Raw genomic sequence first — 16,846 nt, forward strand, 5'->3', positions numbered from 1 at the left:
TATTATATAAGAAAAAATATTTTCACGGATAAACTGAGCTATAAAAAATATTTCACATAAAAATGTATAATTTTCTAGTTAATTACGGGTTCTGTTGTTACCTATATAATTATGAAAATATTTATAAAGTATTTAGTATTTATTTATTTATTTAAATTACATATTTTAATGTGACAAATAATTGACCGCTTGCCATTCGGTGCAGAATACATGGAAAATTAGTCAACAATGTGTCAAGTTGAAAGAATTTGTAATTATTTGTACTAATTATTTCATAGGAATAAAGGTTTTCATTAAATCCAACGTTTGTGCACATGTTGCATTGAACGATTACTTTTTTATCCTCATTGCAGATAATTGTTTTAATAATGCCGAAAACAGGTATCTCATCCAAATCAAGTTTCAGAACTAGGCAGGTATTTAATTTGTACGAAATACCCTTCGAAATTACCCACGGCACGTTGATATAAGTATTAATTTGGAATTCTACAGCCGGTAATGAGTTTGCAATTTCCTCAAGGCATATTTGGTCCATAAGACTATGAGGTCCTACCTCAAATTTTGAAACAAGTCCTCGCTCGCACAGCTGTCTAAAAAATAATCTAAAAGTTTCTTTCAAAGCGAGAGTATACGTTATATTCCGTCGGGAGTATGTGGAATTAGCGCTTTGCATAGAATCGGATGGCGATTCCCAAAATTTATGTGCTGCAATAGCAGAATCATCAATGATAGGTTCATCGTAGTCTGCATTCCCTATTTCGGGCTCTTTAGAACGGTCTCTACAATGTCGTTCCTGGGATGGAGTTTTTAAAAAACAGCTGTGCGCGAAAAGTAAATGTTTCTTGAATGCATTCCACGTTGTAAAATCGCGGAAACAATCATTTTCTTTACATCTAAATACTGCAGAGTTAGATAAGTTATGCACAATTGTATTGTGTATCTGAAGAGCTTGTACCGACAGCACGAGAAGGCCACATTCTGTGCAATGCGGCATTTTAGCGGCTTGTGTTTTAACCAATGATCTGCAATGAGGACCTAACCTAATCTATACAGCCCGACGGGAGACTATCAACGACTAAACATACCAATTAACGCAGTTTATATAACTCTTTATAATCTATATTATAATTTATATCTATATCTATATCTTTATAATCTATATTATACAACAGTCTTTAAAATTGTACTTCGTATTACGCGAGTGCAAACTTCTTACACATTTGTATCACAACAGGAATCTGAGCGTCCCACGGCGTGTAGATGTCATAAATGATCTGCTGTAGTACCAACCACGGGCGTTCACTTTGCACTGGGTACTGTGCATGTAAGGCATGAATGCACTTAAAGCAGACATTGACGGCTCGTAATGGACTGTCCAGCTTGTATAAAATGTCGTCTATTGCAACCTACGATGCAGTTATATTTTGCGGAGTGAGGCCAACAACTGCCGCCAGGGGTTGCAATGTTGTTTTTAGCTGCTCAGCTTTCAAGCGCATGCGGTTAATTGCTGGCATCAAATCGTCAATAACCTATAACACATGATGAAATTCAAAATACATGTAGTAAAGACAAAAATAGTTTCAACATATTAACACTAATCCTTCCAACCCGCCCTTTCGTGTCCCATGAGATTCTAACAGTCGTTTGTTCCGGAAAACAAATGATTGTCAGATAATCCCCCTACTCCTAAACAAAGTTGTTATAGTAGGGAACATCAGGTAGAAATTTCAAAGTCCTAGCTCATTTACTCTCGAAACGGCGAACAATCAAAATCTCGGTGGGATACGAAAGTGCATGGCTGGAGGACTAATGTGAGGACCAGAAAATACGTTGGAAGGGTTAATGTTAAAAAATGTAAGAACCTTACATACCTTTACGTGCAATACCAATCCTTCCGCAATTTCTGCTCTAGTCGGCCGCGTCTTGAATTTGTCAATTCGTGCATTCAGTATTACTGGCTCAAAAAGTTTAGCAAACTTATGCAAAATTGTGACTGGTGACTCATCTATCAAAATAAAAATAATTTCAGACAAGTTAATTACTAGCGCAACAATATTTTTTTCAAATTTTAATGTTAAGAAAACTGCAGTGGACGAATACTTTTTTAAAATTGTTAGGTAGGTTTGAGCACTTTTCTGGGGTAAATAATCTCATACATTTTTTAAGTTTCTTTTGCACTGGACGACGGGAGTTTGCTCTTCAGATGTTTTTTCAATATCGATAATAATAATATCTGCAGAGTTTGCCTGCTGTTGTGATGTCGATGGTATTATTAAATCGAGATCTTTGATTTCGATAGGCAATTCCAATGTTGGGTGTTGTTCAAAAAGATCTTTCGCATCAGGCATGCATATTTCATTTCCCATCACCGGGTTCGTTGGCAAAGATTCTATGTCGGTACTAGTATTTATAGCAATCTGTAATAAATTAAGTATCAGAATCTATGTGGATATGAACCATCATCATAAAATACAATATACAATAGAACTAACATGCATAAAATGAAAAGTATTTATACTTCGCTGGGAAAATTAGTACATGCTAGATGCTTTATCGTCATGAAACCTCTAATATGAGCATGTGTAGGTAATATACAATACAGAGGATTAAAGGAATAGTATAGTGTTAAAAAATAAGTTCATGCAGGCTTATTACTCTCTGTCACTATTGGATATAAAAATGTAGGAGCATAAATTTTCAGTAATACCGCGTTTTTATTTCTGGATTGCCACTCTTGTAACTTTGACCAAAACTTTATTCTAGGGCCAGTTTTGGAGATTAATGAAACTACATCTTCATGAGTCATCACCTTCATCGCATCCATATTAACCTCATTCTCTGTCAGAAATTATTTAATAAGTAAGAAGATACAAACAATAAAGTATAAGATTTAAACAGTTTACAATAATATTTTTTATGAAATCTTATCATTCATGAGTACCTGTGATTTCTTGATAAATGTAAAAAAAAAGAAGTGTAGCATTACATGTGTCATCTAATAAGAAGAGGACTAAAGTGTACACACGGATTTCGTCCAATTATGTTAACTTTAAATTAAATATGTAACTTCAAATACACTTCTCACAAAAATTAAAGGAACACTAAATTTATCTTTAAAAATAGGTAAAATTCAAACAGCTGTAACTTTGTTAAAAATAAACAAAATTTAAATTTAAAAAAAGGATTTTAAAGCTTAAAATCTCTACTTTCGAAACGTTACTATTGGTTTTTAGTTTCTGTGAGTTTGATAATTTTTACATATAAAAAACTACGAGCTGGACAAAATAGAAAATTTTTCTCTTATTTTGTGGTATCCACGATAACTTAATAACAAAAAATCGTAGAAACAGTTTTAAAAAAAGATTTTGCAAGAAAAACTTTAAGCTTTCACGTTAGGAAGTCGAAAATTTTCACAGATTTTTTTTTTGAACGTGACAGGCCTACAAAGTGAGAGAAAAATTTTCTATTTTGTCCAACTCGTAGTTTTTTATATGTAAAAATTATCAAACTCACAGAAACTAAAAGATAATAGTAACCTTTCAAAAATAGAGATTTCAAGCTTCAAAATCTTTTTTTTTAATTTAAATTTTGTTTATTTTTAACAAAGTTACAGCTGCTTAAATTTTGCCTATTTTTAAAGATAAATTTAGTGTTTTTTTAATTTTTGTGAGAAGTGTAGTACAGTCATGGACAAGTGGCAACAATAATAAGCCAAATATACAATGTGCTCTTTGCTTCTTGTTTTGTGTTCTAAACATCTTTGCGATTATCTTTGTCGTCCAAGATAAAAATTGACCAACTTTAGAAGAGACAAGAAACATCACGTTACGCAACGGAATTGCGAAATACGAGATAATCGCAAAGAAGTTAAGAGCAGAAAACAGGAAGCAAAAAGCACATTGTAGATTTAGCTAGTGCAAGGATGCGAACGCAGACGTTGGCCAGATAAGTCTATTATATAGGTTATTATGTGCGCCATGCACGGAAAAAATAAATGGAAATTTCACACGATGCAGACAATTCACGCTTTGCAAAACTTATTAATTAAAAATCTAATTTAATAGTATAAATGCAACAGAACTTACCTTCAAATATTGAGACAAATTTCTCAAATCCCCAATTTTTCAATAAATCCGCCACACTTTCTTCCATCATTGCACTGCGACGACGGTGAAGACGGTGACGATGACGATGACGACGACGAAGATTCGCGCGGTCGATGCACTTGTGTAAAAAGTTTTCGATTACGGCGAAGCAACCGGCGATCGCGGGACAGTGATCACGACGATGATGATGACGGTGACGATGACGGCGCGCTGGAGAACGTCGCATGCTCATAATTCACCTCAGCGCGATCCGCGGCTATCAAGCCGCGACTTCCCCTATTTCTTCCCTCGCGGCCTCGTCCGTCCTTTCGCGGTCGGGACGGCGGCGTACGTATGTGGCGCGTATTCGTGTCCAATATTTATGAAGTCGACCGCCGAGCGCGCGGAAAAAGTCGACGAACCCCTCGGGGCTCGCGAGCGTCGCCGGAATCCGGGACGTAGATTCTCCGCTGGCCGCCGCGTGCTGAAGATTAGGTTAGGTTGATGAAGGATTTCGCGAGTCCGTCGGCGATTCCCGCCGCGCTCCCGTTCTCCAAGATACCTCACACCCTGATATCGCGAACACGCAGTTATCGGGACACGACCGAGAAACTCACTGCCGAAGGGTTTACTGCAACAGTATAGCAATATCAATTCGAAGCCATTGTGCAGGGCGAGGAAATCTCGGCGGGAAGGGGGATCTCAGCGGCGCGGGGATTCCCTGGCCCTGTACCCCCGCGCAAGCACCATGGCTTCGAATTAGCATTACTATACTACTTACCGCTCGCGTTTCACCGCGACCGATAACCCGCACACGACGTCGATGAGAAAAATCGTCAACGACGACGCAACGACATCCGTACGTTAGCACGTTCAGTCTTCGACTGCAGTGCAGCCATGCTTTTTAATTCACCAAGAACTTGGTTAAACTAGCTACGGTCATTGGTTGTGAGAACTAATTTCTGGGTGATCAATCGCAATACAGTTTTTTGGTTACTTCAACCAATTACGTTGGTTATAAGCACCAATAGTTCCAACCAAATTTGAATTGTCAAACTAACTAAGTGTACATGGTTACGGCAACCAAGTCAATGGTTGTAGTTACCAATATATACGTAACCAAGAAAAACTTGGTAAATTCAACCAAGCCTTTTTTTCCGTGTGATAATGCGGGAACGCGTATTAATTCGAAATATTCAGTAAAGTAAACATTATGAGTATATAGTATCACAGATAAGTGAATCTGATTTAAGAAATTCAAAATTAATTTGAAGAAATTGCTGCGCTTAGAAATTTTAAATATATGTACAACTTAAAATATTTGAATAAATTCAAAGTCATGATTCATAATGTATTTAGCAAATTAAAAATACCAGATGTAAATTAACATTTTTTTATATACCTACTCTCTCTCCTATTTGCGTGTCTTTAATTAGAAAACCCATACAATACCAATCATACAATACCAATATAAAAATGAGTTACATGACGATGAACAGTAAAATATCGCGATATGTAAATGTTAATTAAATCTTTCCATTGAAAAACGATGATGCGTGCTCACATGCGCTCAAATCTATATTTGCGGTCTAACAATGCAAATATTATTGCAGCACTTTATCGGATTTATTTGCATGAAACGAAAGATCCCCGCGAAATCTCGCTACAAAAGTTTATCATAATACTCACTACAGGAAAGATTATTGAATATGATTTTTAGCTTGTCTAAAACTTAGAGTATTTAAAAATAATATGTATTTTTACTTGGGCAAATTATTTTCTTCTTTTATCCTACTATCCCCGTTATTGTCCTAAATATAGTCGCTATCTTTAATAATTGAATAAAATCTTTTGTAATATAAATATCGCAAACGTTAACAGATATATAAAGAGAAAGATTTAAAGTAAATTTAATTATCAGTTTCGCATTCCATTCTCAATTAACGATTCAAAACTCTTTATGTGATAATGGCGCAATAAAGAAAGAAACAATTGCAAGTTGTAGCTCTGTCCTATCCCCTTTAGAAACCACGTGGTGGAATGTTACTGATAAATCCCGCAACATTAAAACTCGGATATTCAAACGAGGCTCCTCTTCGGATTCTTATTTCGGCGGCCATGACCGACTCGCGCGCGGATTCCGGCGTTGGCCACGCGCGAAAAAAGCGAAAATTTCACGGACCTGACGACCGATGACCGAGGCTGCGGATATCCCTGCCTCTCGCAAAAGTCTATCATCTCGCCGGCAGAAGGCGCCGCCATCGTGGACCTCGCTGATAAACAGCTCCATGCTACATACCACAAAGAGACGCGAGAGCCGTCGCGACGAAGCAAACGAGGTGCCTCCGGCGCACAATTCTCACGTGTGCTTCCGCGCGTTTTCCGATCGCTGTTGAGTAGCCGCGCTCCAGGAATACAATTTACGGTGAATTTCGTGAGCGTTAGAGAACCGCTGAGAGTCACGGAGAAGAAAAAACCCGAGGGAAATTCAGGGCGTGTTTCGTGCGGCCGTAGCCGCACCGCCGCGGAGCAGCAGGTAAGAATTCCTCGAGTAAGGTGCGTGCGTGCGCATGGCGAACACGTGGCGTCGCGACGGCGCGTCACGGGTCATCGTCGTTCGATGCGGCCGCGTTCAATGGGCATCGTTGACCATTGACAGCTAGCGTCAGGCAAGCGTAACGATCGACATGTCGCAACCCAAGGCCGAGGAGGACATGTTTGCCGCTCGAACCTCGATCGCTCGAAATCACCGCGCGAGATTTCCCGCTCGCATTCGAATGAGCCCCGAACGAGCGACCTTGGCTACAGTCCATTTGATGTTACAAATTCTTTGAAGCGTCCTTCTTCTCCTTCTTTCTTCACTGAAAGAAAGGAGAAGAGGAATGGTTCGAAGCATTTGTAGTGTTAAGTGGACCGCAGCTCTTGTCCGTGAGGAAAGGAAATGAAAAAGAAAAGGGAGAAAAGAGCTAGATTCCCCTGGAAAGTTTTTTGACGCGCGTAGCGGCGTTGCGACGCTGATGCCTGATGATAAGATGCCTCGGACGGCGCGGCGTAGGCGTCAAGCGGACTTCACTTGACTCCGCTCGCTTGCTGCTCGTTTTCTGTTATATAAGGATCACGCTCTGTGAATGTGCAATCTTGGACGCCATCTTAAACGAGCGGTGCGAGCTCGTGCCGGAATTCGAATGCGCTGCGTCCGCAAAAATTCTCTGAATCGGCGCGACGTTGTTCGATTCGAAAAATAATATGCAGGCGGAAAAAAAATTCATCGGAACTAACTCACAGCTTTTTTTTTTTCAACGGGGGACTGAATCGATTAAATTTTATTATGTATACTATAATTACGGGCGAAATAGACATTGCATCGATTTATGTGTCTTTGCTTGTTACGGATAAACAATAATCCTTTCCGCTTCTCTCGCGTGAATTTTAATCGGTTTGTTTTTCCGTGTCTTACTTTTTGCTCGGAATAAATTAAACGACGTTGTGAAAAATTAAATCAACACGTATTGCGACGAGCGTTGCAGAGAAAAAACACGCCGTAATTGAAAAAATTCCTGTAAAATAGATTAGATTATAATCCGATAACGACCGTTTTTTATTGCATGTGATATAGGAGATTCTCGTGCAGATCATAAAGTTTATTAAAGCTTATTAAATCAGAAGATAAATTGAATTCGGTATTCTTTACGTGTAAGTGCAAAAAAATGAAAGACGTATCTCGAGAAAAATGTACACAGCGCATTATCGTTAAACATCTTCCTTTGCATTATAAATGTGATAATAGCGGCATCTCCATAATAAGTCGAGTCATTGAATAATTATTATTAAGTTTATGAAGATCTAACGATAAAAAAAATTGACGGTAAAAAAATTTGCAGTGGTTTCTTCCAATTGTATGATATATTTCCCGGATTTCGAACGGTGGAAAGTTTTTACATTTTATTCTCTGCTCGAATACGGAAGATGCGTATTATTACGGTATCACGATATCAGCTATCAGATGGCTGATACACAAAGTAGGTCTCCCAGCGGAGTAGCAGGTGTGTGTGCCGCTCGTGCGTGCGCGATTTGTCTCGGAAAATCGTGATTTTGCGTAAGAATTTACGATTCCTACAGCGTTATTTATCAATCGCGTGACGCGATGCATATCGGTTTTACCGCAACTCTGTAAACTGTACACGGGAATGAGTTACACAACTAAAAGACCTTTACGTAGGAATTTATTTACGCGGCAAAGAGGAAAAAAATGATATAAATTAATAGGCGGCCATGGCAAATTTATTAATTTACATTATTTCTTCTTCTTCGGCTAATCTCGAGTGTCGCTTTTCAATCGTGTAATTCTTGATATTTATTCAGAAGTATTTACGCCTCTCAGTCGTATTTCACGCGTTTCATGCGTTTGAAGAATATATTTGCTGGAACTTTAAACAGAGTGCTCACGTCAAGATTAGAGATTTTCGTTGACGGAGATATGTTCGATGTAATAAACGACAGTCCTATCTTTACTGCGATCAAACGTTAACGTTCAGCGTATGTTTACGCACAGTCGAAATTAAAGGAAACTTTGGCTCGAACTTCGGACTTTTTAACGCGACGTCTTGCTTGTTCTTCATGCAGACAGCTCGATATCATACAATTGCGCCTAACTCTGACAATCAATCCGACCGTGGCCCAAGTTGACAGCAATTTAAAATCGCTTCTGTTCCTTCGTAAGACGATGTCTCGCGGGGTAACTACGATTACGATTAAGGTCCATCCGGGCGCCGCGGGAAAGATCATCTCCGTTCCTTCTTACTTTCGCCAAAACCTCACCGATATTTACGATCGTGACGCGCGAAAGTGTCCTTAAGGCACCTCTCGCAATCGTTTGATATTTCGAGATATTTCAGTGTCGATCATTGACTATGTTTTCGTAACACTCAGAATTTATCAAATAATTTATATTCACATAATTTATCTTTTTATATTATAATGAAAATCTATATTCAAAGATTTAGTTATGGCCATTATGGCAAATGTAATGGCAAATAGATGGATGCCGAAAAGAACCTTGTGTTCATTAATATTTCATTTTTCTCTATATTTAATATTATACTTAAATTACTAAATATAGTTTCAAAGCTAAATAATTATGTTAAATTTGTGGATTTACGAACTTTAATCTCGTGTAAAGGAAATAATGGCAAAGAATAATCCCTGCGAGATAAAGAGATAGCGATGAACTCTTCTCAGTGTATAATGTTCGACAGAGCGGTGTGTCGCAAATATTGTCGCCGAGGAATCTTCTAACGATAAGTGAAGGCAGCGTCTTTTCAGGGTGGAAGATGACGTCGCCGAAGAGTATCAAGGCATGCAAGATGGAGACTGCGACTAGAAGCTGGACGGCGAGACCGATTCTAGGCTCGGATTTCACGGAAGTCCCTCCATTGCAAGAGGTCTATGTGGGCGTCTTGAAGCAACGGAAGGATACCTCCACCGCGATCAAAAGCATATCTACCGTTTTGCCGGGATTCGCTCATCTGAAGCGTTGTTCCAACGGAAAATTACTTCTGGCTCCGCTTCGCTCGGACGAATCGTCATGTGAGAGGGACCACGACATTTCTCTCAGTGAAAATCAACTTAAGACCCAGCTGAAGGAGAGAGGATTCGATCTCTCCTTACTGGAGGAGAAATTTCAGGTGACGAAGGTGCCAGCCAAGACGCCAAAGACGAAGTTACAGGCCAGCGAAGCTTCGAAGATCTGGCCGGTAAACTTCCATCCTGACCAGATGATTGAGAGTCTGATCGACGGCTCGATTTTCGACGAGAATTGTTTGCACGCGATCGAGCGAATCATGTCGCTGGTAATAGAGGCTGCGAGGTTGGAGACGGTCGGCGATGAGCGCTGCACCGGTGCCGCGGCGATTGTCGATCCCGAGGACGGAAGAATCCTGGCGGTGGCTGCCGCGAGAATCGATAGGCATCCCATGTGGCATGCCGCTATGCTGGCGGTGGATCTCGTTGCCAGACTTCACGGTGGTGGTGCGTGGGACTTGAGCGACGAGGAATGCAAAGAAACGAAGGGACAAACGGACGCTGTCGAGGAAGATACGTTCGATGATGGAGGGACAGATCCGAGCGCCACGACTGAAGATCAGAGCTTGAAGAGGCTTAGAAGGATCAAGAGAAGGTATCAGGAAGAAACGCCGCTCTGTTATCCGAGATCTCTATCCTCGCTACAGTTTCCGGTTCAAACGTCCCTCGAGACGCAAGTCGTACGAAAAGGACGAAGGAACAACGGTGCCAAGATCGAGGACTTGAAGCAGAAGGAATGCGATGATAACGCGAAAAAATGCGGGCCGTATCTTTGCACGGGTTATTGGGCATTCCTGCTGATGGAACCGTGTCCTCTGTGCGCTATGGCATTGCTGCATTCCAGAGTCGCGCGGATCTTTTACGGCACGGCCAATCAGAGCGTCGGAGTTTTGGGCACCAAGGCGATTTTGCATACGGTGCCGGGTTTAAACCATCGATACCGAGTTTGGAGCGGAATCCTGGAACAAGAGTGCCGGCAGGCGGTGGAAGAAATCAATGCTCGTAGAAGTCGCAACTAGATGACGCGGTTCTATTGTGGAAGATAATAACGTTCTAAATGGGCAGTTAGTCATCGCGGTCTCTGGAGATAACTGAAGATATTAATGCGAAGCCAGAGAAGACAAAAAAACGTACACGAGCGAAGCTTATATTTCGTTGTTAATGTCCCCCGCGTTCGTTTGTCGTTTTTACTAACGACTTCTCATGAGAATTACGTTATCTTGCGTCATACAGATGACATTATAATGACATTTTTGTGATACGTTATCTCACTTGCACAATACATCGTGCATGTTCACACATCTGACGTCATAAAGAAATAAATCCATTCCAATAAAAGAAACCGCATTGGTGACACCCGCTAATACATCGTTATTCAATACTCCCTTAGCACCTCTCTTGTGATAGTATATTCCGAAAAGGCAATCGAACTTATTATTTAAAACGTTTTTTAATAGGAAACTTATTGAACAAATAAATTATTTTACACATTTATCAACGGCAAATTATTTCTTTGATCCATTGGTCGCGCGGGAGCAACTTAGATACTTGCATACTGCAACCGGTTTTATAATTTCAATCGAAAGCAACACGGCGCAAAAGACTACACACATGGTACGGACGTGCATTCGGTCATAATGACTCTCGGTATATGCGTGACCTTGACGCCTCGACGCGTGCATGTACGTCCGCATCTGCTGCCGCTTATTGGTGTGCACGGCGAATTAACACTTGTGTTTGTCGACACACACAGCTGACGTTCGATCATTCCCCGAAGATTGTAAAAATCATTTCTGTACATTCTTTTGTCTTTCGTTTTCGATAGCAGAGCTTCAGCCTTCAGTGCAAAGCAGAGCCTTGATGCTTGGACCATAGCCAAAATATTTTTTACATGAGATTTTCTACAGCCTATTTTAAAAGAAAGAACTCGATTTTTTACTGACTATACATTGATACACACGACGCATCATTTTACCTCTTTATTAAAAATTTAACTTTTCCTACACTGTAAAAAAATTTTGTAAAATTACAACTATTATAGTGGGTAATTTTGAGACCCACTAGTAGTTGTAATTATACAATATAATGGTTGTAATTTTACAACATTACAGTACGGAAGGAAAAAGTAATTTTGTATTACAATTACACAAATTAAAAATGTGTGGAAATTTACACCTATTATAGTGGGTCTCAAAATTACATGTAATTTTACACAATTTTTTTACAGTGTAGAAGTTTATATATATTTATAATCGATGAAGACAGGCCCGAGTGTCGGGCTTCAACGTTCATTATTCGATAGCACAAATCATTTTGCGATGCATAATCGTAAATCATCGGTATGATTTAAACGCGCTTAGTCGTTTACTTCTACGCTTCGTGTCGTGACGGCAACTCGTTTAATTCAGAAACAAATAATCATGTTTCACCGCGACAATAATATACAATCTTATTTGTCGGTTATTTTTTTTTCTCACACGGAGAAATCCAGGCACGTTCTCTGCAATTATCTCTCAACGAGAGGTGCTGATAATGAGCAAAGATCGACGGCGAATTCGTCAAAACGTTCATAACGTAGATAATATTACCAAGTTGTAAGACACCTGGCATAATGTTATAATATAAAAGGTATGTAATTTCATCAGTACATCGATAAAATTCGGCGGATTTTATGAATATTACCATTCGACTTAATTATGTAGAGTTCGATCTATAATACGATTTAATGACACTTGAGAGCACACAACGCAGTCTGTGGAAGATGATAATAATTAATTAAGAAACATTTGTTTCGCATTATTGTGTGACTAACACGTAGCGGATTTTACACGTTTCTATAAATGGATATTACGTATTTTTGAATTACTATTTTGAATATTTTTGATGTGTCAAGTAGAAATAGTTTGAATAAAGAAATATCTATACATTATACTAATATTTTAATTATTTGCATAAATGAACGTCAGATGATTTTCAGTTTCTCGATATTGGCACGAATTAAAATTACATTAAAGTTACAATTGAATCAAGTGTATATAAATATTGAGCAAATATTTGATTACTATATATATGTATAAAGTAAAGTTTGTCTTCAAAATTTAAATAATTAGAAATAATAAATAATCTTTTGTTACGATATTAAATATTTAAACGTCAAATTTCATCGATATAGCAGGTTGCAACTGCTTTTATTGGTATGATTTCATGCCAAACTTTTAGATTTTTGTCATTTTTAACATACAGTACAAGACAATTGATGTATGAAATAGATCTCCGAAATTTTTGCGTTAAATAAAAAATAATGATGCTCATCGCGTACATACAACTTTAATTGTTTGTTCATGACGACTTGTCAGGTCATGACTCGTTATGATAAGCTCGGACGGTCGTCGATCTGAAACAACTACAGATGCAAAGTACAAGGCAACATTACATCTACAAGAGAAGAACTTTCAATAAAGCGGTTGATTAAAAAAATATTGTTAGATTATCCCATTTTTTTACTAAATGGAATTATTATTTCGTTGTATATTTCATGAAATTAAATGTTTATATGCTGTAGATCTTGCAGCAAGAACTTTATATATATATTTATATGTATATTAATTTTACATATACAGTTTAAAAATGTCGCGAATGAAAAATATTCTGATACTGTGAGTTTTGGAAAAATATATTACTTTATATGACCATGGAAATAAGAAAAAATGCTATCTCCAGTGCGTCTACTTTATGGACAACATGAAAACTGTGTCACACGCTAATGGAGATAATCATCACTTTCTATAAAAGATCTACAGAGTTGACATTTTTTTCTTTGGCAGTACGCAAGCGCCTGTTTGCGTTCTAGGAATTGTTTGAGTCGCTATGAAGCGAATAGCAAGTACGCGATGGTGTGACCCTGCGGATTGACATCGATCAACGAAACTACAGCTGATCCATTCCGGCGGAGAGTCGCTCGATTGTTCATGAAAAGAGAAGAAGGATAGAGCGAGAGAGGTGGACGGCGGACGTGATGCAAAAAGTCGCGAACCATAAATTATGAGATGAGGAAGGCAATATCATGTTTATCTAACAGCTGATGAAGAGAGTTGCTGGAGAACGACGAACGATAATTCTACAATGGAAATTTCATATATTAAAAAAAAAAAAGAAAAGTTTTGAATTGTATTTTGTGTCACGTATAGGACATATTATATTATAATTTAATATGTAATACACATTGTATGCCAAAAATAATAAAAATAAATACTTGTGTAATCTCCCTTATTCAAGTTCGATTCACTGTCAATAGTGAGGTCATGAACATCGCTGTCACTTTTATTGTTTCAGACTTCCTACGTCAAGTCAGTGCGGTAACTTACTGAAGAAAACACATGAATAGGAAAATTTCGCGGTAAATTGAGAAAGATAGAACGCGTACGGCAAACAACGCTAGATTCCCTCGGCAAACAGCGCGGTCGGGCAGAAGCTCCGATCGAGAAGTAACGTCATCGGGAGGCATTCTTTGAACAGCCGGCACGTGACAGCGCTGACAGACACATCGGCACCGCATCGTGACGTTCGGAGGCGATCGGCAGAAAAGAGCGCGGAACAAAAGATAGGAGCGAAATCGAGACGAGCGTGCAGAAGGAGGAACTTTCGAGGTCGTGCTATACGAAAAGCCACGAGATATCAGAGATAACGTTTTAAAACTAATTAATCCGCGTGGTAAACAGGCTCGTCGCTCTTACGACGTGTCTGCCGGGACGACACTGCCAGTCACAAACTACGCCAATTTGCAAACTACCGCGGCTGGCTTTGTTGTCGCGTCGTCGAACAGTTTCGTCTTAGAATATAAACTCTAACATCTGTAGATAACCGAAGAAATTTTCAGTGTTTTCGGCAACGAGACACGTAATTCATATAATACATATTCCTCTTAATAAAATTAAGACTGTAAGATAAGTGGCATCATTGGTGATCACTGTTGTGACGTCTTAACTGATAATTAATACAAATAAGCTACTTGGAGTCGCTCCTCTCGAATCCGCAGTCTCTGTAACCAGAAGATAAGTTAGAGGCTGGGCATCTCTCCGAGATAAATTGGTAGACGGTCACGGCGAGCGCAAAACTGCAGATGATAAATCAGAAATTTAATTCATCCGCAACGCAATCAGAGTTTCTGATGTGTTAAGCTCTTCAGGTGGACAAATCGCGAATTTGCAAGACGACGTAATCAGCGACAACGCTAGAGGATAAAGGAAACGCGTCTCGTTGATCAGCACTGAGTGGTTCCAATTGAGAGTCGACCCTCGAGAGTGGAGCCTATTGGCCAAGCTGTTAATTCCTTGAAGCACGATTGGATTGGATCATCCGTGGACATTCCAGAGTTCGTGTCGGGACCGTTAGACAATCTATCGACCACCGTCTTGCCAGCCGGACTTCTTTTTCTGAAAGAAGTTCCTGAACTCCGCATCTTGCTAAAGCTTAACCGTCGAAACGAAGGTTTAATCGTCTGTGAATTTTTAGTGAAGAACATACCAAACAATTTAGTTCAGAAGAACGAAGAGAAAAACATTGACAGAATCGGAACAGAACAGTTGTGAGAACAACGAATTATTATCTTCGTCAGTAGCGAATAAATCTTAAAACAACGGAATACTCATTAACTCAAGAAGATTATAAGGTGCTTCTCGGCATTACCTTAGAGATTGCAAAGGAGATTTTGTGACCACATTCGAGATTGTCAACGACTGAATGGCCCACATTTATTGGCTGCTACTTTTCGAAAGACTCTGGTAGTGTCACTTTGCGCAGTAACGGGGCAGGAACACAATACTGAAAGAGAGAAAGACGCGGATATCGTGGAGAGGGTTAAGCCCCTTTTGGTCCCGCCGGGAGAGCCTTCGCCTTGCAGATCGTTCTTAGGAGGACCAGCTTTTCTTTCGCTACCGAGAAGATTTTGACGAACGTGGTGGACGAAACTCGAACTTCCATTGACGTCATTCACGAGAGGCCTCGTTCACCTCCTCCTGGATCGGGTTCTTTTTTTTTAGACGGCACCATGGAACGAAGGATTATGAAAATGTTGTGATAACGGTCAGGCGGAGGCCTCTGATAACCCAAGACACTATCCAGTGTGTGAGCCATAGTCGTTAGAAAGCAATTGAGACGTATTCAACTTATCTCGTGCCTACCCAGACATTTCGGGAATACTCGCCAGTTGGAATATTTCGAGTTTTTTACGAGAAGTAAGCAGCCTTTTTTAAGCAAGGATTACTCTTGTCTTCATCGACGTTTCTTTGAATAAAATTTTGGAAATTAACAGCAGTGCAGCTACTCGAATCCAAGAAGGCATAAAAGTTTCGAAACATCGGAGTTTCGAATTGATCTTCCATAAACGCAAGATCTTGATAAGATAATTAAAGTGTGTCATACAGAAACCCGTCTACCTCGGGAATGTTTTTGGACCTGCGGAATTGACGTTCTCTCCTGCCGTTCTTCATTACGAAGACATCTTTTTCGGGCGGTTTTTATAAGGTGGAGGAGACACCAGGGAAAAACCATCGATTGTTAAAACGTATAGAAGGTTTGCAAATTATAATACTAAAAATCATACATATTTAAATTTATATAAAAAGTTTTTAAGAGAAATTTCGCAATTATGAAACGACATATAAACCATAAAATATATTAATATCATCTTGTGATAGATCAAAATTATTTTATTATGTAAGAGGGAATTTAATTGCGATTATAAAACATAGTAAATTATCTATTAACTTCTGGAAGCACGAAACAATTAAAGGTTATTATACAAAAAGATCGATTATCACGGAACCACTTCATGCTTTCGCATCGGTCATAGCTTCAATTAATGTCAAGCAGCGGCAAGTTATTATTCTGAGAAACAGCTACAGTCTCTCTCTCTCTTTTTTTTATTACTTAAAACCTTATATAAACGTTTAACAAATACGCTATTAATCACGAAATATAGAAATGGCGATAATGAGAATAAACATCGATCAATCAAATGACTAATCAATGCATTAAAGTCATTATACAATGAATTATACATTAAATACTTATTTGATGTTAAAACGCTATGATTATTTTAAGAAATGATTTAAAGAATAACACATTTTTGCAATTTTTATATAAAACTTTTTTGATTTGTGTGATCAATGTTATTATTTTAT

At 38.8% G+C, this 16,846-nt stretch overlaps 2 protein-coding genes across 7 annotated transcripts; one reads left to right on the forward strand and one right to left on the reverse strand.

The window, feature by feature from the left end:
• Positions 1–244: 244 nt before the first annotated feature.
• Positions 245–4,214, reverse strand: LOC112466247. 4 transcript variants are annotated; one of them, XR_003042117.1, is made up of 5 exons: positions 4,086–4,214; positions 2,708–2,838; positions 2,157–2,417; positions 1,872–2,005; positions 1,438–1,529 (listed from the first exon to the last, which is right to left on the reverse strand). XR_003042117.1 is itself a non-coding variant. In XM_025034247.1 (4 exons), exons 1-4 carry the CDS (start codon positions 4,153–4,155, stop codon positions 1,952–1,954), a joined length of 516 nt encoding a protein of 171 aa, XP_024890015.1. In that variant the 5' UTR covers positions 4,156–4,214; the 3' UTR covers positions 1,538–1,951. The 4 variants fall into 4 exon arrangements, 2 of the variants coding, with proteins under 2 accessions (XP_024890016.1, XP_024890015.1); XR_003042118.1 differs by having other exon boundaries at positions 2,101–2,417; XM_025034247.1 differs by lacking the exon at positions 1,438–1,529 and having other exon boundaries at positions 1,538–2,005.
• A 2,184-nt stretch (positions 4,215–6,398) lies between these two features.
• LOC112466260 (probable inactive tRNA-specific adenosine deaminase-like protein 3) lies at positions 6,399–16,231 on the forward strand. 3 transcript variants are annotated; one of them, XR_003042119.1, is made up of 2 exons: positions 6,399–6,621; positions 13,998–16,231. XR_003042119.1 is itself a non-coding variant. In XM_025034271.1 (2 exons), exon 2 carries the CDS (start codon positions 9,416–9,418, stop codon positions 10,682–10,684), a length of 1,269 nt encoding a protein of 422 aa, XP_024890039.1. In that variant the 5' UTR covers positions 6,399–6,621; positions 9,408–9,415; the 3' UTR covers positions 10,685–11,662. The 3 variants fall into 3 exon arrangements, 2 of the variants coding, with proteins under 2 accessions (XP_024890039.1, XP_024890040.1); XM_025034271.1 differs by lacking the exon at positions 13,998–16,231 and adding an exon at positions 9,408–11,662; XM_025034272.1 differs by lacking the exons at positions 6,399–6,621; positions 13,998–16,231 and adding exons at positions 8,049–8,181; positions 9,408–11,662.
• Positions 16,232–16,846: the final 615 nt, after the last annotated feature.

Source organism: Temnothorax curvispinosus, unplaced genomic scaffold, assembly GCF_003070985.1.
Source record: "Temnothorax curvispinosus isolate PA1 unplaced genomic scaffold, ASM307098v1 QBEX01016011.1, whole genome shotgun sequence".
NCBI classification, from domain to species: domain Eukaryota; kingdom Metazoa; phylum Arthropoda; class Insecta; order Hymenoptera; family Formicidae; genus Temnothorax; species Temnothorax curvispinosus.